This window comes from Mesoplodon mirus, assembly GCF_964341445.2.
Source record: "Mesoplodon mirus genome assembly, chromosome: 2".
NCBI lineage: Eukaryota > Metazoa > Chordata > Mammalia > Artiodactyla > Ziphiidae > Mesoplodon > Mesoplodon mirus.
In genome coordinates, this window is record NC_138977.1 from 128,156,508 (window position 1) to 128,180,116 (window position 23,609).

General features: G+C 44.6%; 1 protein-coding gene and 1 long non-coding RNA gene across 2 annotated transcripts; one reads left to right on the forward strand and one right to left on the reverse strand.

Moving 5' to 3' along the window:
• Window positions 1–1,429: 1,429 nt before the first annotated feature.
• On the reverse strand, window positions 1,430–23,381 carry NOCT (nocturnin). The gene is made up of 3 exons (XM_082638975.1): window positions 22,843–23,381; window positions 4,511–4,783; window positions 1,430–3,405 (listed from the first exon to the last, which is right to left on the reverse strand). The coding sequence occupies exons 1-3, from the start codon at window positions 23,342–23,344 to the stop codon at window positions 2,582–2,584; spliced, it is 1,599 nt and encodes a 532-aa protein (XP_082495101.1). The 5' UTR covers window positions 23,345–23,381; the 3' UTR covers window positions 1,430–2,581.
• LOC309813844 lies at window positions 10,087–18,655 on the forward strand. Its single transcript, XR_014295549.1, has 2 exons — window positions 10,087–13,758; window positions 14,165–18,655. It is a non-coding gene; the product is annotated as an uncharacterized lncRNA (long non-coding RNA).
• Window positions 23,382–23,609: the final 228 nt, after the last annotated feature.

Consider the following 23,609-nt stretch of genomic DNA (forward strand, 5'->3'; position numbering starts at 1 on the left):
CTTCTAACTCTATACTGTATGACTTATGTGCTTGACCATTTTGCATTCAACAAATCTCTTCCACCCCCAGAATATTACTTTTCTCCCCATTTGTACTCACTCAAGGCCAAGGGCACATGGTGGTGGGGAAGTAAGTGGGCCCTTTGGGGTCATGACAGACCTGAGGGTGAATCCTGTCTCTACCTATTAGCTGAGACTTTGGTCAAATTATTTGGACCTTTTAAGCCCCATTTTAAACTAAGAGTAGTTTTAAGATCATATGTAAAGCTCTCAGAACCAAAGCTAAGGAACTCAAATGTTATACAGATATACACCATTATGCTTTACTTAAGTAAATGAGGCGGCCATTCCTACTACCTCGTAGAATGGAATCTACTGAAATATGGCATGGAGGAAGAAACAAAAAATCCACTCTCACTCTGTCATCAAGAATCTGCACAATTTCTAAGACTCTAATTACAACCACAATCAAAATATTATGGGATATAAAAGGAAAAGCTGGATCAAAAGGTACACAGGGATGGAATAAGAGAAACTCAGTAATGGAACATACTTAAAAAAATTTAGAATAGAGATTTGTTATTTACTGTTATGCCTTCAGGTTACCCTGATGGTCCACAAGGCAGAGCTGCCTGCAAAGAAAGACTAGAGGGGAAGTAAAAATAAAATATAAAAGTGCCACCTATCAAGATTTATATACTACTAAAAACCTGTTTACATAAAACGCTCACGTGATTACATTTTAAATGAAGACAAATACAAACAACAAAAGCATACTGGTAAGTGCTTAGGCCTGCGGCCGTGGTAATGCTGAAGGATGACTTGTTGGTATTCCAGAAGCCCTTCTGCTCAGCGGCATTCCCACCCACCCCCAGTTCCACCCCCAAACCATAGCCTGTTAACTTGTATACTGGTGGACATTTGAAATCCAGACACTCTTTTGGCTTTCATTCTCATCCAGATTTGCTTATGATATGGGTATGATAATTTCTCTTCAGGTTGGTGTGTTTTGCGGTAGGTAAACAATATTCAATGCCTGCTGTACGAATCAGTATTCTGTTTCTCAACAACATATGAATTAGTCATGCTAAGACCTGAACCAGATGACAATTGGTACAGATGTTCTTCCCAACTGCCATTCCTTCCAGGTAGCCCCAAGATTTCGTGTATACAATATACTGAAAACCTCATTTGTCTCCAAAGTGGTTCCAATGCAGAAATGTCTGGAGGAACTACTTTGGGGACCCCAACCCTGTCACCAAGTGACACCTCATAAGCACAGCACAGATACCTTCAACGTGCAGCTACAGACCCACCTTTGTCCAGTTTAAAAATGAAAAGGACGGTGTGGGCACCGCATTAAGAGGATTAAAAGATCCAGTCTATTTTCAGATTCTCTTTGCATTGAAAAGACAAGATATGAAAACACTAGCTTTAAAGACCATTTATTTATTGATCTTAAATATTTACAACTCATGGGTTAAAATATCTATCCATTTATTACCAATGGGCTATTTTTGGGGGGATTTTTGTTAGGAAGGGGTTTCACCTGTTATCTTTACCACTTTTATTTCTGAGGGAAGAGAATTCCAGGTTATCTTTCTAACTATATTCTGCTTTCTAGTTGTTTTAAACCAGTCATCTGGCTATCTTAGTAAATCTCAACGACAGCCTCATTAACAGGTTAGAAATAGTTTCCCATCTCTGAAAAGAAGGTCCCACTGACTTAGCCACTGCCACATATCAGCTCCTAAACAACCTACTGTGCAAAGCATATTCAATACATATAATGACACTTCTGAGTGACCGCAAATGTACACCGATAGCATTCCGATGGAAAACCAGAAATGGAATTTCTTCAAGAAACATAATAATGGGGGACACGGAGGCACAGCAAGGATTTGTGAAGAATGTATCAAGGTGAACTGATATTTCCACTTAAATAGCAAACAAAAACCCCTCCAGCCTAAACAGTTCCTTTGTACACTACTATTTTATCAGACCTCAAGTAAGAACATCTTTAACGCTTTAAGAAGATTACTATAAATTACTCTATAACTTATGTTTTGCATGGTTTTTAAATGTTCATAATGCTATAATTTATTTACTTAATTTTACACGAAGATATAAAAAAATAAATATTGCCATGCATAACTTGTTGATATTTTTAAAAAACCACAAATAAATAACTCGAAATGTTGTCTAGAGAAATTGTTCCTGCATACTTGTTAATTACAGGGGACTCGAGCAAGTCTATTTTAATATAGGATCCTCAAACTGAAAAAGCTTCCAAACAAAGCCAAATATAATGCCCTTAAATGATCAAAATGTAATTAATGCTAAGGGAAAGAAAACAATACAAACCAAAACTGGAGTGCAAACACCTTTTTCGCTGTAGGTTTTAATGGAAAAGGTTTGTGAGCAAATGGGGTTCCTTCCCAAGGGCATGCTGGAAACATGGTAAGTGAAGTGAGAGGAACTGGGGAGCCTTCCTCAGTCAACCTCTTATTTCAGCTTCCTGAAACGTCCCTGGTTAAGTCTTGTGATTAAAGAGACACAGACAAGCATTTATAAATGGCCATCAAGGTTCCTCGTTAAAGCTAAAGTCACACACTAGGGACAGGTGGTCCGAAGGGTAATTGAAGGACGGTAGTCGGTTGGGTCCAATCTGCTCCTCGGTGAGCAGATCCAGGGCTGACCTCACGCTGAGTGCATGCTTGGAATACCAGATATAATCCAGAGTGTGGCGGCACTCACCCGAGGTCCGGATCTTCCAGGTCGTGTACGGAGGTTCCGACTGCCCATCTGCGCTCAGCAGCTTGTAGGCGCTGTTCAGGTTGAGGCTGGAGGATGCGAAGTGTCTGTAAACCTCCTCTGTTGGCTCTGCGTTGAAGTCCCCACAAACGATAAGGGGGATCTTGGCTCCCTGGGTGAAGCTCTGCAGCTTCTGGAGAAGGTCACAGCCTTGAGCCGATCGAAACCGCTCCCAGCCAGTGCGAGCCTTTAGGTGGGTGACGGCGATGCAGAACTGCCGGCTGGACTCCTTGCACTCTAGGGTCTGGGCAATGGCCACCTGGTTGGTTTTCAACGTCATGGCCGTCAGCCTGATGTTGGCACTGTTGACTAGCTTGAATCGGTTTTGGAGAAAAAACAAGGCACAGCCATCTGGTCCATTGTTGTGTTCCACATCCAGACAAGGTGACCAGGGCTTGGGGAAAAACGCGCCCTGATAGCCCAGTCTACTGAGGAGGGGGTGGAAGGTGTCAAAGTAGTGGTCCACCTCTTGGAGGCACAGTATATCGGGCTGGTAGGCTAGGATTTCTTCCAGGATGAGACATTTCCTTTCTTCCCACTTGAGTGCTTCAAGGGGGCACTGTACAAAGTTGTCTTTGCCTTCTCCAAGAGCTGAAAGAAAAAAGCCGGTCAGTGGTCAGCTACTAAGAACCGCTACTAAGTACCTGCGAGTCTCCTTAGGTTTGACGCTACCCAAGACCTTCAGAGTGCTTCCCCTGCTTCAGATGCTCTGGGTGGTTCTTCTCCTACTGCACCGACCTACCAAACTGAATAACCTCTTACCATCCAGATGAAGCAAGCAACTAACTGACCCTTTCGTATTAAAACTATTTCTTGTCACTATATTCTAGGACATAAGATCTTCTTAAGTTTTACCTTTAGACAGTGTTCTGTGGCGTCCAACAGATCTAAACTATGCCAGATGAAGTAAATACACTTAACTCTATAGAGTGCTTTCAACACTGACTTAAAATAAGCCACACTAGGCCTTTATAGACACCACTTAGAATAAATGACACCCATTTAAAACGGGCAGCTTTTCCCTACACCTGGAAAAAACAAATGAATCAAAGATTGGAAAGTCAGGGAGTATGCCTTTCTTTTCCAGAAAAAATGGTGACCCTGGTTTCTTCTTAAAATTTCAACTGCGACATGATCGGCAATAAAGTTGACTGACACACCTGTTTTTTCACTGAGCCGACCCAGGAAAGGAGTCCTTTCTACCGTACAAAGTAATATCTTAAAGCACAGAGAACTGAAGCAACATCTCTGGCCTCAAATTATGAAGAGGCGTCTGGATGAGAACTTGGCCTCAGGAGTACCCCGACTCAGCACCACCCCTACACAGCCCCCATTCCCTGCAGAAGGTTCAGGGTCACCCGTTCGGTAGACTCAGTCTCCCCATTCCAGGTGCTATCTTAGTGCTGTGGACTCAAAGCGGGAGACAACTGGTGAAAGCTTATGGGCTAACAAGAGACAGGAAGCACGTGCCGGGAAGCAGACACTTTCCCCGAACACGGAAAGTCTGCACACGTGGAGGGTAAGGAGTACGTCTTCAGCTGATGGATAGAGGGCAGTGAAGGCCAGACGACACCCCTTCCTAGCCTCCCCGTGTGGGAGCTCCCCAGGCCCGCCTCCGCAGGCCCGCCCTGCCCTCTCCCTGCGCACAGGGCGGGGCACAGGGCGGGGCAGGAAGGCGGTCACAGCGCAGGCGTACCTTGGGCAAGGATGTTCCACTGCATGACCCGGATAGGTGCGTGGTTACTACTGGGGCCATCGGCCCTCAGATCCACGAAACCCCGCTGGAAGCGGGGAGGCCGAGTGTGCAGGACGGCCCTGCACTCCTCAAGGAGCTCTTTAGGATCAATGGGCTCCAGATGTTCCGGGTCGGGTGCCACCAGATACTCTGGGTGCTGGGAGGCGGAGCTGCCGTCCAGGGTCTTGGTGAGAGCGCTGTAGAGCCGGCTCGTGCCGCTTCCCATGGGACACGCTGCGGGGAAGGAAAGCACAGTCACTCGCCCGGCTCCTCGCCCGCTCGGCTCAGCCAGAAGATAAGACACTTACTGTCCACAGAAGCCGCAAGCTCGCGAGCTCCCTTTAGGGCGATGTTGCCACGTTCGCGTTCTACAGGGTGGATCAAAGGAGTTTCCGGGTTCTAGCTTTCTCTTAGGGCGGGTACTTGAAATATCGCTGTTGAGATACCTCGATCTTTATGGCTTATTCTAACCTAGAATCTGTCTTTATAATTTACAGACACAGCCTTATGAAAGCATAGCTAAACAAAATCCATATTCCTTTTTCTGTGCATTTTAAGTGAGAACGTGAAGACCAGTGTGTACAGAGCCAGATATCAGAAAGCCCAGTTAATCCTGGAGAACAGATTCGGTTAGAGCAGGCTGTTGCCCTAGCCATGTCACCTATACAGATCCCTCTGCTATGGCGAGAATCGGCTGGATTAAATCCATATCCCACTTCTCGTACATGTTAACCGTACACCAGGGATCTGGCTTTCTGTGGGACTCTGAACATCACTGAGCAGTGCGGTCTGTAATCTAATATCGATTGCCAGATTTTTTTTTTTTTTTTTTTTTTTTCCTTTTTGCGGTACGCGGGCCTCTCACTGCTGTGGCCTCTCCCGTTGCGGAGCACAGGCTCCGGATGCGCAGGCCCAGCGGCCATGGCTCACGGGCCCAGCCGCTCCGCGGCATATGGGATCCTCCCGGACCGGGGCACGAACCCGTATCCCCTGCATCGGCAGGCGGACTCTCAACCACCGCGCCACCAGGGAGGCCCGATTGCCAGATTTTTAACAAATCAGAAAAGGGGTTGGGAGCAGAGGCACTTGTGCAGTTTCTGGGATCCTGGGAGAAGAAAGGGTGCGGGAAGCACTGTCAGTGCACTTCCTAGGGCTTCCTCTTGTTATCTAACTGGACAGTAACTCACTAAGGAGACTACAGCACAACCTTCAACAGGTCCGCATGAGGAGAGCTGTGCCCGGCACCTCGCCTGTAAGTAGCCGCCTGCTCCTTTAAAGGTCAGCCTTGTTTCCTCTTCATTATAGTGTGAATTAGGGGCACGTTCTACCTGGAACCACCTCCTCGATTCCGCGCCTGGTTCCTGGTATGGAGGAACCTGGATTTCCCTACCCCGTCCAAGTCCTGGCCTCCTCTTGAAGGACACAAAGTTTCCTTCATAAAACGTATTATTTGGCAAGCTGATTGCATCTGAAACTAGCAGTTGACCGAACTTGCTGTAGCACGTCACAAAAGCAGATTAAAGTGTTCACCACCAAGGGTTAACAAGCATGCAAGCATGCTTTCTATTGTTCCCTTTCATCAACTCAAAAGTAGTGCCCCAACAAGAAAGCTAGATGAAGGCAAAGAAACACACCAGTTTTCCCAACAGACATTTCTGTGCACGTGCAACTGCCAGCAAGCCTGTTCTTCTCACAAACGCACATGCATGAACACACGCACACACCTGTTCCGAAACTGTTTGATTTGAATATATTAAATTCCTTTAAATAAATTTGTTTGCCTATCTGAGTACATGGGTCCAGAGGAATTTTCTTCTTGGCTGGCAGTACAACTCTGAAAATCTTTCTTCTGTACTTCTAGTTTTTTGGGGTTTTTTTTAAGGCAGTAAAAATATTACTCAGCCATAAAAGGAAACAAAATTGAGTTATTTGTAGTGAGGTGGATGGACCTAGAGTCTGTCATAGAGAGTGAAGTAAGTCAGAAAGAGAAAAACAAATACCGCATGCTAACACATATATATGGAATCTAAAAAAAAAAAAAGATTCTGATGAACCTAGCTGCAGGGCAGGAATAAAGACGCAGATGTAGAGAATGGACTTGAGGACATGGGGAGTGGGAAAGGTAAGCTGGGACGAAGTGAGATAGTGGCATGGACATATATACACTACTAAACGTAAAACAGCTTTCTAGTGGGAAGCAGCCACATAGCACAGGGAGATCAGCTCGGTGCTTTGTGACCACCTAGAGGGGTGGGGTAGGGAGGGTGGGAGGGAGACGCAAGAGGGAGGGGATATGGGGATATATGTATGTGTATAGCTGATTCACTTGGTTATACAGCAGAAACTAACACACATACACAAATTAAAAAATAAATAAATAAATAGATAGATAAATAAATAAAAGGCAGTAAAAAGTCCTACTGGGGGACGTCCCTGGTGGCACAGTGGTTAAGAATCCGCCTGCCAACGCAGGGGACATGGGTTCGAGCCCTGGTCTGGGAAGATCCCACATGCTGCAGAGCAACCAAGCCTGTGCACCACAACTACTGAGCCTGCGCTCTAGAGCCTGTGTGCCTAGAACCCATGCTCCGCAGCAAGAGAAGCCACCGCAATGAGAAGCCCATGCTCCGCAATGAAGAGTAGCCCCCACTTGCTGCAACTAGAGAAAGCCCGTGCACATCATGGAAGACCCAACACAGCCGCCCCACCCCCCCCCCCAAAAAAAAAAAGTCCTACTGGTTTCTCAAGTGTGGTTTCCAGATCAGCAGCATCACCCTAACGGTCGACCAAACTGTCACAGGGCGTCACAGCAAATCCACAGGGGCTCCAGTGTGTGGCATTTGTCAGGCTCTAGGCAAATGACCAGCCTGATGCAGCTCACTTTCAACAGGACTGCTCTACATCCTTTTAATGCCATCATATCCTTGCCAAGCTGAGCTCTGGGGTAGTTGCTGTGATAAAAAGCAAGTACCATGTGAAAAGGAATGTGAAAAAGAGGGTAGCACAGTGTCCAACAGGAGTCGAAGGTTTGAGGAGTTTCGTGAAGCCAGAAAGACTATCCTGAGCCACACTTCTTTCTAAAAACGTAGAAAAACCTTCACATGAAATGAATAAGGAACAGGTTCACGTCTGTTCAGACAATAAACGTGTGCTGGAAAGATACAGTGAGAAAGCCAATCAAAATTATATCCTATTGCAAAATGAGCTAAAAGACAATGACAGAATAGCCTAAATTAGAAAACTCAGAAGTGAGGCAACACAAGAAATTAGTAACAAAAAACATAACAAAAAGAAATGAGGAGATAAAGCATTTAAGAGACAGTGGCAAACATTATGTACTAATTTTAAGTGAAGATGCAACATATGGATAAACAGGGGTTCTTGTAGCAGGAAAACCAATGCCAGGAAATGAAACAAATACTAAAAAACTATAAATCGAGAAAACTTTTAGGAGTACAAAGTTTCAGTCATGCAGGATGAATTCAGTTCTGGAGGTTTAACGTACAGCATGGTGACTATAGTTAACAATAATGTATTCCATACTTGAAATCCTCTGAGAGAGAAGATCTAAAGTGATCTCACGTCCCCACTCCCTCAAGCACACAGGGTAACTATGAGAGTGAGATATGTTAATTAGCTTGACTGAGGTAATTATTTCACAACGTTTACAAATATCAAAATATCGTGTGGTTTACCTTAAATACATACAATTTTTATTTGTTAATTATACCTCAATAAAGCTGGAAAAAATAAAGTGAATGGTTTAAAAGGTAAAAATTATGAGGTTAAAAAAACATGTATCGTGGACACACGTACCTGAGAATATCAACCCAGAATGACCAACACCAACTGGGCTGTAAAGAAATAGAAAAAGAAAAAATCCCTTGGGCTCTAGGCAAAAACAGCAAAAACAAAACAGCAAGGACAATTAGAGTATCACCGGACTTCAACTGCAATGTTTTATACCAGAAGCAGATGAAGTTACGTATTTCAAATATATGTCAAACTTTATATATATGGCTCATCAGTACACGAGCCAAGGATTTTATATCCAGCAAAACTGGAATACTGATGCCAGGAGCACTTCTTCCAGAAACTACTAGAGTAGGGGATGGCAAACTGCAGCCAGATGTATTTTAGTACAGTCCTCAAGCAAAGAATGGTTTTAAAGAGATGTTACACACACACACACACACACACACACACACACACACACACACACACACACACACACACACTATGCAACAGGATTGTTTTTGGCCCTCAAAGCCTAAATGTTTACTATCCTGCCCTTTTCAGAAAGGTCTTTGCCACCCCTGGAACTAGAGAACAAGATTTAGACCAAAATGACCAGAGACACTGATTTAAAAACTGGTGGTACTATATTAAACATATAGCCACTTAGAAAATCAAGTCTAAATGAGGTTAAAAGACAGAGTACAATATGCAATGGCTATGAGATCTGATAATGAACCAATGAAGATTTAGTACACCCCAAAAAAGCATGGAGGTGGGGGGAAGCAAGGACCAGAAAGAAGCAAGCATATTCAATTAAAAATTGTTTAACTGTTTTTAGGGAATTCCCTGGCGGTCCAGTGGTTAGGACTCTGCTCTTCCACTGCAGGGAGCATGGGTTTGATCCCTGGTCGGAGAACTAAAGATTCCCGTAAGCGACATGGGAAACGGTGGTGGTGAATTTAACGACAGCGATTTTTGATTTTTGGTGGAGGTGTTGGGAAAATAGGGAACAGGACAGAGAGTAGAGATGTATTTTGAGAAAATCTTGCCCCCCTCCCCCAAAAAAGGAGAGAAATGGAATGGTGGCTGGAGATGGAGGCATGAGAATTTGGGGAAGCTGCAGTATCATGTTTGTTTGCTAACGGGGGTGACACAGCAGAGGGAGAAACCCACGAAGCAGGAGACTTCAGGCATGACGACATGAGGAAGCCGACAAGTCCTCCCCCCAAACAATTATCAACCCGGGCGCGAGTGTCAAAACCAGCCATTTCAGTGCTCTGGATGTAGACCAAAGGCATACAACGAACTGAGAAGCTTTTATTCACGAAAGCTATTGAACTTCAGTTAAGGACAGTGCTAGCCTGTGCCCGGTCCTGCCGGGGCTGGTCCCACCCCTCCCCCTCAGCTCCATGGAAGTATTCAACTAGGGCAGCAAAGGTACTAAATTAAAATCTGCCCAAAAGAAAGGCCCAGGCCCTGATGGCTTCGCTGGTGAGTCTATCAAATATTTAAATAAGAAGCAGCAATCCTTCACAAACTCCCACTTACTGCTTCCCACGTATAGCCACTCTGGAAGACAGTTTGACAGTTTGGCAGTTTTTACAATACACATAGAATTCATGCCTCTAGGTATTTACCTAAGTGAACTCCAGTTCATTCAGGAATATGTATGCAGGGACTTCCTTGGTGGCACAGTGGTTAAGAATCCGCCTGCCAATGCAGGGACACGGGTTCAATCCCTGGTCCTTGGCATGTGGAAGATCCCACATGATGCGGAGCAACGAAGCCCGTGCGCCACAACTACTGAGCCTGCGTGCCTAGAGCCTGTGCTCTGCAACAAGGGAAGGCACCACAATGAGAAGCCTGCGCACCGCAACGAAGAGTAGCCCCCACTCACCTCTAGAGAAAACCCATGTGCAGCTATGAAGATCCAACGCAGCCAAAAATAAATAAAATAAATTAAAAAAAAAAAAAAGGAATCCCATGATACTGAGCTGGAGTCAGAGACATCAGCCTGAATTCATGTTTCACTTACTATACATATATAGATGTGTAGATACAGAGATAATTAGCGACGTGGACGGCTCTGTTTTTCCACTTGCTGTCTGCCATGAGCTAATCATTTGTTTAGTTAATGCTACCATCCACCTGCTTTATTCCCATGCTACAAATGTCTATTTTATATCTTTATATGTCCGGGGTTATTGTGAGGATAGAAACATAAATCTAAAACATTTTGGTAAAATATAACATTACTTCTTAAGGAATTTTGTTTGATTTTTTTGTGGGACCCTAGGAGGTCCTGATGCCTTGTCATGCCCCGGCAGATAAGGTACTTCTGTGGCAATGAATGCTTTCAGTTAAAACTGTCATTTTTACATGATGCTATGTAAACATATATAAGAAATACACATGAATATTTATATATTTACATGTATAACATAAGCTATATTTAGCCAACAAGTATAAAAATTGAAATGGACACATTCTACACTCACAACTCAGCGCGCACACACGGCATACATACATATCTAAGAAGAGGTTCACAGAACAGCTTTTTTCTGCATGACATCTGGGCCATTTTCTGGTGTATTCCATTTCTTTTTTAAAAAATGCTGGTTGTGACCCGACTACGTTTGGTTTCCGACCCACTGATGAGGCACTGCTCCAGCAGCAGCTCGGGGCGTGGTTCATGGGCCACTGGGGATGTGTGAGACTCTTGGAGCCATGCACGGCCAAGGTTTTCATGACCCTGAGACCCCACGTGTCGTGTTCTCTGTCTTGGTGCTTGTTCTCCGCACAGCCGTGGTGACCGCTGCCCTGTCAGCAGGTCTCGGGCACCGAGCGGCCCCAGGCTCCACTAGTGGCCACTGTGCGCATCCCGATCACTCAGGGTTTTAGTTTAAAAGTGCCTGTTTTACTTTAAAATGTCCCTTAGTGACGTAGTAGTATCTCTGTTAAATGTGCAGCCTCGATGGCATATCTTTAATATATGACAAAATGGAGCGTCCACAGAAACACGCTGCACGCAAGATACGCTGCCTTAAGGAAAAGCGCTCGGGTGAGTGTCTGAGCTGCAAAATGAACTCGTCCCTGTCTTCATGGAATACCATTTCACCTCGAAGAACCGACAAACTATAGTTCATCACATATGGACACGAGGCAGACACTTACCCACTAAAATGTAAGAAGAAGTCAGCCTGTCACAACTGACAGCGTTTTTGCCCACGAGGAAAACTTCTGGAAAACATATCTGCCATCAGATATGGCAATTCTGGAAAACATATCTGCCATCAGGAGCCTGACAGGTCCCCAATACTTAAAAAATGTTTCTGACAAGATTGGTGGTGAGAGTAGCTACAGTTATTTCTATATTGTGTAACACTTGGAAGATCTGCATAACCCAGTGAAACACCACTTCCCAAATAACCAATACCAAAACTTCATTGATATATATGGTATCAGATTCCACGTCACAAATAACTACGTATTAACATAGAGACTACCACAAAAAAAGACTATCCACAATTATCTTATAAGGCTATTAAAATACTTTTTTCCAATTATATTATCTGTGAGAGACTAAATTTTCTTCATATATTTTAACCAAACTATATCACAACAGATTGAATGGAGAAGCAGATACGAGAATACAGCTGTCTCCTATTAAGCCAGACTTTAAAGAGATTTCCAAAACTGTCAAACAATGCCACTCTTTCACTAATTTTCTTTTTGTCTTGGACAACAGTTCAAAAGTGTTACTTAGGTTAACACTGATTTTACTATTAAATGACTTGATAAACATTTAAAAATTCTCATCTTACTTTCTAACATGATATATAAACATAGGTCATATTAATTATTTATACATTAACCCACATAAACAAAATTCTGTGGGACCCTCCGTATTTTTTAAGATTGCGAAGGGGTCCAGAGAACAAAAGGTGAGACTGTCTCTTCTAGACCAACCGTCACCTGAGTGTAGACATCCCGTTCCAGGGGGATACAAGCAAAGCAATCCCCGGGGAGAAAATGAGAACTAAAAAAGGTGAAATGAAATAACAGAAAGTAGACATGTCTGTAATTCACACAGCGCACGTATCTGAATTTTTCTCAAACTGACAGAGCATCTGATCACAAAAGGTGGGAGAGGTCACTGCTGCTAGGCTGCCTCCACGGCACTCCAGAGACTAGTCCTATCTTCAAATCACGGACAAGCTTCCCTGACCTCTGGCCTTATATTTCTAAGCTAGATTTTCCATAGCTCAAAAATATTCTTCTCATAAAGTCAGGTTACTGAACCAAATCAGAAGGGATCTGGGGAAGTCCCAATTCATTTCTTCCTGTCTTCAGTTATTCTTTTCAGCTTTTATCCTAAGAACATACGAGCTTACTCAGTTATTTTTCAAGGCTTTATTTCCTAAAACTTTCTGGTAACATACAGACATCAATTCAAAGGAAGTGCTAGGGAATTAATAACTCAAAGTGGACACCATGGAGACTTCACATGCTATTTTTGTGCTTATAACACCGTCGTAGCAAGGCTCAGAGCCACCCAAGAACTGCTAGGTGGTAAGGCAAGTTATTTAAATTTGAGAACAAAGGAATGCTGAAGAGCATGTGACACCCTTCTGCCCCTCCCCCACCCTGAGGATGATGCCCATGACAGCTAATGACTGCTGAATGCTTACTATGCACCACTCGCAAATTAAGTCATTCTCACTCCATTCCTAGGAGGTAGCCACTCTGATTATTCCCCTTTTACAAGGAGGGATCACTTAGTAACAATTCTCTCACCTGTTTTAAAAGTCATTTTTTTTCTTTTAGAGTATCAACCGTTTAAAAAATCTTTTCACACGTAAATACAAGTCCAATTCCAAAATTGCTTGCCTTTCTGCTGAAGTTTTATACCTTAATAGGGGTTGCCATTCAGGGCTTTAAAACGATCATCAAAGGTTCAGGACAGCAACATGGAAAGCCACTTTCCTGAGGCAAGGCAGCACAAACAATTCATCCAGGTGGTTGCTAAGATACTGGAAAGCATGAAATCTTGACAAAACCTCTACTGAACTTTTATTTGGCACTCATACTAGCTTCTGGGTCGAATTTTACATGTGTTTGGAGTGTTATTTATTTGACCCCATATTATATTCGGTTTTTGCCCCAAATTCATTTTTTTTCCAGCCACTTTACTAGAGAAAGTATCAGCCATCATTTCAATGTAATGCACATGATGTAATTTATACAGGCAAAAGGCAGATGACAACAGCTTTATTTCTCACGCCTTTATTTCTCATTTAGCTGCACCACTCCCATCTCTTGCCACTTCCCAATCCTGTAAGCATATTTCCATATACACAGAGAACTGGATGCCTGCATTCCGTGATGATATGATGACGGTGAATAAATAAGTCACTCCTATTTTACTTTATAGGAATAACTCTTCTTACCTTTGTTAATAGCCTTTAAAGGTCTGCCAGAGAGTGAAGTAAGTCAGAAAGAGAAAGACAAATACTGTATGCTGACACATATATATGGAATTTAAGAAAAAAAAATGTCATGAAGAACATAGGGGTAAGACAGGAATAAAGACACAGACCTACTAGAGAATGGACTTGAGGATATGGGGAGGGGAAAGGGTAAGCTGTGACAAAGTGAAAGAGCGGCATGGACATATATACACTACCAAACGTAAGGTAGATAGCTAGTGGGAAGCAGCCGCATAGCACAGGGAGATCAGCTCGGTGCTTTGTGACCGCCTGGAGGGGTGGGATAGGGAGGGTGGGAGGGAGACGCAAAAGGGAGGGGATATGGGAACATATGTATATGTATAACTGATTAAATTTGTTATAAAGCAAAAAAATAAAAAAAATAAAGGTCTGCCAGAGAATTCAGATTATTTGGGTTCCAGAAATACAGCAGTGATATGTAAACTTCCCCCATTTTGTCATCCCTTTATTTTCCTGATAAAGCAAAAGTGGGCTAATTATTGAAATACAGAATACATTTACTCTTTAAGCTACTGATGACTAAAGCAACTCTAAAGCAACAGGCAGACCAACCATGTGCCAGCTATCAGAGGCAAATGATCAGGGTTTAATGAAAACACCGTCAATCAGTAACTAGAAGGCTGGATGAGAACCCAAACTGACTGGGCTCACCACCCCAAGCAGTCCTAACAGCACTCAGAAATCTCAGCAGAAAAACCTCTCTCCACGTAACATTTCTCTACTTACCCAGCAACTGCTTCTTCTAGAGTCTGCCCAAACCTTTCAGTCTGTTAATAATTTCTCATAACCAGCCTGAGCTTAGTCTCCTGAAACGATGGCTTGGCAAAAATACTGGTTAAAAAGCAAAAACTGAAGGAAAGCCAGGATTCTCTGGGTCCACGTCTGAGAAGCTGCTGGAACTGACCAGGCTTGGGCCCGCGGAAACCTCCAGGCGTAAAGTACCCAGAAGTGTAAAGCACAGACGTCACGGGAAGGCATCACTGAACAGCGAGACTGTGCTGCCACCTACTGGCCGCGTGCTGAACCACCTCGGAAGTTTAGACGGCTAACTCAGCAGCTAGCTTTCACGGGGCTCCTTAGAGCAGCTTCCTGAACACACGCGGCCACCTTCAAAACAGTCACAAGATAACCATCGACCTAAAACAGCCTGGGTGTTGGATATGTGGTATAGTTCGTATTTACTGAAGAAGTCAAAGCTCCCCACCTCACAGCTTCATGGAGCAAGCCCCAGTGGCTCCCTTTTTCTTACACGTGGTCTTCTTCTCTTACTTAAATGACCCTTGACATTTGAACTACAATCCCTGTCCTTCACTCATTAGTTCTGTGAGGAATAGGGACTACATCTGCCTTGATTACCACTTCCCCTGGTAGCCGGTACCCGGCCTAGCACTTTAAAAACGTTGATAAAAGAAAGGATGGCAAGTGGGTGCAAAGTGTTAATTAAGGACCCCTGTCAAACACTGGCAGAAGAACCGCCTTACGTTGGTAGAGCACTTTATGGTGCACTAGGCACTTTTACTTGCTGAGACACCTGTTACCCTCTCAAGAACCCCTTGGCTATTTTATAGATGAGGCTCAGAAGTGACTTGTCCTGAGTCACTATTAAATGTACTCTTTTTGGAATTTTGTGAGACTGTAGTCAGGGTCCTCTCTTTGTGTTTATGTACCCATCAGCTAGAACACCGAAACTCAAAACAGTGCAACACGTCCCCGGAAGGTCCACCTGGTAAAGGCACACAACCACCTTCAAATTCTGTGACGCAGTGTGGACGTGTAGTACATTACACTCCCTGGGTCCTAGAGACCGTATTCTAAGCATGGGAAAGCCTTACGGCGAAAGCTTTTACTTTTCTCAGTGAGGCAAAATGGTCTTAACCACATGGACTCGGGTTAGGCTGCCTCATTTCAAATCCCGGTTCCTCCTTTACTAATCAGATCCTGACCAAAGTATTTACCTCTGTGGCTCACTTTCTTCACCTGGGGATCACTGTGACCTACTTCACTGGGTTACTGGCCGCTGAATTAAACTAGCTATACCCAGCACATTGGAAATGGGAGCTAAATGTTAGCTATTTTGTTACTGTTAGTGAAGCTCACTTTCTGGGTTTCAAGAGAAGCTGCTTTTAACATTTGAGAGCCCAGCATGTGCCATACTCCTTGCATGTATTTTCATTACTCTTTCCAACAATCCAGCAAAGTAGGTATTGTGTTTGCCTACTTTTATCAACACGGAGACTGAAGTTAAGCGATTACCTGGTTTTCTCAGGATTGCACAACTGGCAAAGGGTCAGGCCCTGGAGAAGGCTGCCTGCACCCTGGACCGCTGCTCGTCAGCATCCCCGACAGTGCTGAGCCAGAGTCAGGACAACAGGACGGAGCCACACCAGGGGTGCGCACGGGGTCAAGAGGTCGAATTCCACCTCCTCCCTCTGCGAGGACGTCACGAGGACGTCACCACCGGCACGGTGCGCACGCTGGCACAGCACAAAGTGTACAAAGCGGTGTAATGACCCACATGGCGTTACTAGAGATATCAAGTGAAGGTCACGGCTCTCAACCTAGCATGTCTAAAAATACAAGATCCTAGACACAGTGTGACAACCCCAACGACCTCTGCTAGGCAGCAGTCACAGACAGGAACGCCCAAGTCCAAGTGTCTTCCAGACAAGGCTAAGCTGTACCTTCAGTCACGCCCGATTCAGCTAGAGAATATGGCTAAGGGAAAAAGAAACCCCTCCACGATGAAAGCTGAGGTTAACCTGTTAAAATTGGTGCTCGATTGTTAGTGGCCTGGCCAAGCATTTCCACAAGCCGGGCTTTTCTAGCATAATGCTCTGCAGTGAAACTGAAAAGGCAGAAATGAAAAGAATCTGGTGGGACAGCAGCTCTCCAATAAGACATCAGGTCTGTGTTACTACCTGATGCCCATCACTAACATTCCCGGGATACTCAAGAAGTGGGCCAGGTTTACAGCTATGAATGGAAATATGGAGTGTGGGAGCCAAGAGGACTATTTTGCTGATATTCTTCCCTCTAGATCAGAGGTCCACACACTACAGCCCGTGAACAACATCTGGCCAGTGCCCTGTATTTGTGCTGCCTGTGATCTTTTACATTTTTAAATGGTTGAAAAAAAAACTAATAATATTTCATGATGTGAAAATCGTTTGAAATTCACACTTCAATGTCCGTAAATAAGGTTTATGTATTGTCTGTGGCTGCTTCCACACTACAGCAGCAGAGTTGAACAGTTGTAACAGATATTTGGGCTATAAATCCTAAAATACACATAGCTACATATATTTACAACTACATAGGACACAATGTAAGAGTAGGCTTCTGTGAAAAAAAGGAGTGGAGAACTAGAAAATGTCCAGAAATTGTAAACGACTGCAAAATAGACACATTCAGAAAATCTCATGAAATAAAGACTTGAAAAAATGAGAGGAGCCAGAGGGTGGATCCATATGGACAACAATCTGTCAAACGGGACTTTTTAATAACATGAGAAGGGGGGATGATTTAGTGATGAATATGATAAAATAACCCAAGAAATAATAGAAAATTTTCCTGTGCTAAAGAATGGGATGTCCTTAGACTGAATGGGCTCACCTGACGCTGAGACATTTATCCTGACAGAACTTTTGAACACCAAGGACAAACAATCCTAAACTTCTGGTGATAACCAGTACTGACAAAGACATTTAAGCTCTGAGGGAAAATATTTTTATTAATGGGCATGTGTAACTTGTGTAATTAAAAAAAATTATTTAAAAAAACTATCATGATGAAAAGCTGCTCGACATGACTAATTATTAGAGAAATGAAAGTCAAAACTACAACGAGGTATCACCTCACACCAGTCAGAATGGGCATCATCAGAAAATCTACAAACAACAAATGCTGGAGAGGGTGTGGAGAAAAGGGAACCCTCTTGCGTTGTTGGTGGGAATGTAAATTGATACAGCCACTATGGAGAACAGTATGGAGGTTCCTTAAAAAACTAAAAATAGAACTACCATACGACCCAGCATTCCCACCACTGGGCATACACCCTGCGAAAACCATAATTCGAAAAGACACATGCACCCCAATGTTCATTGCAGCACTATTTACAATAGCCAGGTCATGGAAGCAACCTAAATGCCCATCGACAGACGAATGGATAAAGAAGATGTGCTACATATATACAATGGAACATTACTCAGCCATAAAAAGGAATGAAATTGGGTCATTTATAGAGACATGGATGGATCCAGAGACTGTCATACAGAGTGAAGTAAGTCAGAAAGAGAAAAACAAATATCATATATTAACACATATATGTGGAACCTAGAAAAATGGTACAGATGAACCGGTTTGCAGGGCAGAAATAGAGACACAGATGTAGAGAACAAACATATGGACACCAAGGGGAAAAGTGGCAGGGTGGTGGTGGGATGAATTGGGAGATTGGGATTGACATGTATACACTAATATGTATAAAATGGATAACTAATAAGAACCTGCTGTATAAAAAAATAAATAAAATTCAAAAAAGAAAAAAACTATCATGAAAATTTTCCAAATAAAATTCAGCATGAACCACCTAAAAGAGAAATGCACATCAACCTTGAATTGCTAAGTATTCATCAAGTGTGATAACCATTCAAGTGGTTATCAAGGTCCTATGAATCCTGATTAGAGTGACTCCTAACAATAAATATATATGCTGAGGGCTTCCCTGGTGGCGCAGTGGTTGAGAGTCCACCTGTCAATGCAGGGGACACGGGTTTGTGCCCCGGTCTGGGAAGATCCCACATGCCGTGGAGTGGCTGGGCCCGTGAGCCATGGCCGCTAAGCCTGTGTGTCTGGAGCCTGTGCTCCGCAACGGGAGAGGCCACAACAGTGAGAGGCCCGCATACCGCAAAAAAAAAAAAAAAAAAAAAAACTATATATATATATATATATATATATATATATATATATATATATATATATATATATATGTATGCTGAGTCTCCCTCTTCCTTCCAAGAAGCTGAATATACCTGCCTCACCTCTTTTAGCAAACATCCCATCACAGGAACCTACAGAGTACATATTTATCCACCTACCTACTCTATAAATTGTACACTCCCGTTACGTCAGTGTCAAGTTCTGTCTCACTGAACTTTCACAGATACACCAGTTCTTTCCTTTTCTTGAAGCTCGCTTTTGCTCAGGTAAACATTCTTGCTCAGGCGTCTCCTGAATTGTCTTAGGCCCCAAGCTCAAAACTCTTAACACTCTTCCAGAATTCTCTCCGGGTTTCCCAAACTTTCCAGGAGGAATAAGTACCTCTAGGAGTGGAGCTTATAAAATACTCCCAGATGATTCTCAAGTACCCCTTTTCCCAGGGTGTTCATCGCTGTTCCCACACCTGCCACCTTCTTCTGGCACATGGTCTTCTCTCACCCTCCTTTCTCGCATTCAAAGCAAAGTTTTTTTCCAACAAATCTAGCCACACTCATGTCTTTCTTCTCAATCTCTGCTGCAATTAGTCATGAGAAGCAATAAAATATTTGGCCTTTTAAGTGTACTATGTTCAGTAATACTTGTGGATCAATTGATACCAATTTATCTTATTAATTTTTTTTTCCCTAGGAAAAGTCCAGCAAGCGAAGTTAAATGATTTGCAAGTGTTCATACAAGTGTGTTGAATGTGAGTCTGGAGCCATGGTTACTAATTCAAAAGCCCCCAATAACTCACTGTATTTAAGCTCTTACCATTAAATGCTACAGGAAAACAATACCTTGGTTCTCCTACAAAGAAAGCAATTTATCTTTGTAGAAGCTTGATAATTACAAGCTTTTGCATTTCTTCTCTCTCATAAGCAGCTTACTCACACCGTTAAGGGACATACTAAATAAAGCCGCCTCCTCAAATGAGCCGGTATTTGCTTTTAAAATTGCACCAAGAAAAAAAGCAACATGTTCCAGTGATGGAAAACAGTAATTCAGCCAACTCTTCATTAGCTGAGGAGGAAGGCATTTATAAACCCACAGATGACACTGGACCAGTACAGTCATCCAGCACAGTAACTGTGGCAACTGCTGCTTCTTTATGGGGGCTGCTGTCCTTCCATAAGAAAAGGTAGCAAAACACTGCTAGGTCCCCCTTTAAATTCTAATAACCCAGCATTTGATGACTGCAAAGAGGCTGCACTCATCTTTCCAGTGACTTCTGACTGCCAAGGGGCGTTAAGTTAGGAAGGAACTGATTATCAAATGGGGTCAAGTGTGGGGCTTTATTACCCATCCCCCCGCAAAAAGGTGCTGAAGGGAAGAATAGCTTCAGTTCCCTGAAGGTTTCTCTAGCCAGATGTCTAAACCTTGGGGTCTGTAAAAATAATCTGGTTTTTATCATTGTTGCTATTTTGTTAAGTAATGTGGAATCTGGGGCCCACCGGTAACAATTCTGTTTAGTTAAGTCTACAGTAGGATCTATGAATCTGCATTTATTTAAAAAGCACCTAATGCTGGTTCTGAGGCTCTTTGGGAAACATTTTGCAAGGTATCTCTTCTCTCACCCTGCCACAACCATGCCTCATGCCTTCCACTTTGCTCCTGGCTTTTCCCAAGCAAAGTGTTCTAATCTCTTTCCATTCTAAACTGCACTTCAAGGCCCAGCTCAAATGCCAACCACGTTTTGAAGCCAAAAAAGATCACCAATGCTAAAAGGGACTTTGCACTCTCTGGCATCCTTGTGCCATTTGCAAACCTTTAATTGTAACAGACTAAGAATAAAAGGTGTTTGATTTCATTAAACAGTCATGTCTTTGTGCAAAACTCACCTCTTACTGGGCACTAAACTCCTTAGAGGCAGACTAAGTCTCATGTTCTTTTACCTCCTATAATAAAGCACCTACAGAGTGAGACAGACTGTAAGTTTTTGAATGAATGAGTGATCAAGCGATGAGCTGATGAATGAATGCATTCATGAGTGTCTTCCAACAAGTAGCTGAAGCGAAAACTGCGCAGAAGCCAGAAAATTGCCTAGATCTTGTAGTAGTAACTGTCTATAATAGTTTACAATAGTTTAACTACCATAAAATATTTCAATTCCCTTCTAAAACTTCAGGGGACTTCCAGAAAGTTCATTAAACACGTTTCTGGGTCCAAAGCCTAAGATTCCAAATGTTCTGGCCTTTCTTCCTCAGCCAACAGCACAGCTCTCTGTATGTGTGTTATGTAAGCTATCTGTACTCCCAAGATGAGCCTACTGACTAACTGCCCCGAGGGGCCTGGAGGAAATTTAAGGTGAAAGGTTAAGACAGGAGAGACGGCTAGGAAGACCCCAATTGGTTTCCTTTCATCCCTTCTCCCACCTCAAACCTAACAATGTTCCTCTTGAAAATTTCCAGCAAGAAAACCCACTGACCTTCCCTGGTGGAGCAGTGGTTAAGCATCGACCTGCCAATGCAGGGGACACGGGTTCGAGCCCTGGTCCGGGAAGATCCCACATGCCGCGGAGCAACTAAGTCCGTGCGCCACAACTACTGAGCCCACGTGCCACAACTATGGAAGCCCGCACGCCTAGAGCCCGTGCTCCGCCACCGCAATGAGAAGCCCTGCGCACCGCAACGAAGACCCAACGCAGCCATAAATAAATAAACTTATTTTAAAAATACTTTATAAAAAAAAAGAAAAAACACTATCAGATATTAGGTGGTAACCATTCTAACAGTTATTTTATTGTGCCAAACTCCTATAGAACTGGAAAGATCTCAGTGACTGCCAAATTCACCCATTTTAAGGACACTGAAGAATTTAGAGTCTCCGGTAACCACTTTAACATCCTAATTTTATTTTACTTTATTTATTCATTTATTTTTGGCCGCACCGCAGGGCATGTGGGATCTTAGTTCCCCCGCCAGGGATCGAACCTGCATCCCCTGCGGTGGAAGCGCCGAGTCTTAAACCACTTGACCGCCAGGTAAGTCCCTAGTCACATTCTGGGTGATCACTTTAAGTAAAGAAAGCCACACTGAACATATTCTTTTTACTGCTCAATCTGTCCTTAAGTAAATCTGGGAATTCCCTGGCGGTCCAGTGGTTAGGGCTCAGGGCTTTTACTGCCCTGGCCCTGGGTTCAATCCCTGGTCTGGGAATCCCGCAAGCCACGCAGTGGGACCAAAAACAAAACAAAACAAAAAAACCCAAAACCGTTAATCCAGAACTTTTGGAGCAAAATGTAGTTATTTACAATCTAAGATGCTCTTACGTCTTAAACAGCAATAAACTTGAGCACAAACAAAATACACTTTTTTAGGGTGATAAAATTGCCAGTTTTGAAAGAGAAGCTTTATTCCTCATTTTGAAAAGTATGACTACTTTGTATGTAAATTGTGGCCGCGGTAATGGGTCCTCAGGCAGAAACCTCGTTGGGCAAAAAGGGGAAATGCAGAGCACGTGACGTATAAAATTGGCTCTTGGCCAAGACGGCATCACCTTTGCAAGATCTTAAGCCAGGTATACCGGACGCAGAATGACGCAAATATTAAGACGGGAAGGCTCCCGAAAGATTTCAAATGTATGTCCAAAGAGTCAAGGCGTGTTATAACACACTGTTCACATGACATTTTTCAAAATTCAGAAACCTAAAAGACACGCAGGTCACGTGATCCGATAAGTGTAACTTTAGATTTTTTGTTCGCATAAAATGTTCCATCATTAGTGCGATTAGAAACAAAACACAAATAATCTGTGGCCTCGGAAGGGGAAAACTTACAGGTCAAGAGCGAGAAATACAAAAACCACGGCATCGAACGCTAAGGATCAAACTAGAAGCTCCCGCGGGGTTCCGGTTCTTACCGGACGCGGTGCAAGCCCCAGGCAAGGGAAGGCGAGGGCAGAGCCGCAAAGGGGAGCGGAGACAGCGGCTCAGGGAGAGAGGGACCTGCTTCCCGGTCCGACCCCACCGCCCGGCGGCCCCCGGCTTCCCATTCATTCCGCGCCGTCTCCAGGTGGCGGCCGCGCGTTGGCCGCCGCCGCGTTCTCTGCCCGGAACCGCCGCGCACTCACCTGTTCGGGAGCACGACCTCGCGACGCCGCGGGCCGCCGAGGCCGCCGCCAGGAGCCGGGGGGAAGCGAGGCGGGGGGCGGCGGCGGGCGCGGGCGAGCGGCGGCGCGGCGGCGGGCCGGGCGGGCGGCGCAGGCCGGGCGCGTCCCTCTGCAGCAGGGCGGAGCAGAGCCGCCGCGGGCTCTGATACATGCCGGGCGCCGCCGCCGCCGCCGCCGCCGCGGCCCCTCGCGCGCCCGACCCACCCGCGGGCCTCGCCGACGCGGGCAAGCCGAGCAGACTCTCGGGGGCGTCCGAGCGGAGGCTCCCGGGCTCCTTCTCTTCCCGCCGCGGCCCGGGGGAAGGTGCTGGGCAGGCGAGCCGGAGACTGAGTGGCTGATGCTGCCGCTGCTGCGACGCCAAGGCGCTGTCTGCAGCCAGCGGGCGAGAGCTGGGGGGTAACCGGCGAGCGCAGAGCGCTGACAAAGCGGACGCTACCAAGCGCAACAGGGAGGGGGGATCCATGGGACGGGAGCCCGGCGCGACCAGGCAGGGACTCCTCGAACCGGAGTGATACTGATTTGGGAGGAAGCGGGTCTTAAGCTATTCATAGGATGGGGGCTGTGGGAGGTTCAAAGTAACAACGATCCCTTGAGGCGGTTTTAAAGGAATGAGCCTCCCCTTCCGCTGGCTGCAGTGGAAACGCCCACAGGCTGGGAGACCCAAGACTGCTCCAGGGCTGTGGCCCTGGAGACACGTGGGTGTCCGAGTAGAAGACAGCATCCGTGCA

What these genes read in the sequence shown, in the direction of transcription:
- NOCT (XM_082638975.1), bottom strand. Translation starts at nt 23,344, where the DNA reads ATGGATCCCCCCTCCCTGTTGCGCTTGGTAGCGTCCGCTTTGTCAGCG. An exon ending in GAGGTCGTGCTCCCGAACAG is followed by an intron (nt 4,784 to 22,842) that starts GTGAGTGCGCGG and finishes CCTTCCCCGCAG; the next exon opens with CGTGTCCCATGGGAAGCGGC. An exon ending in GTGGAACATCCTTGCCCAAG is followed by an intron (nt 3,406 to 4,510) that starts GTACGCCTGCGC and finishes TTTTTCTTTCAG; the next exon opens with CTCTTGGAGAAGGCAAAGAC.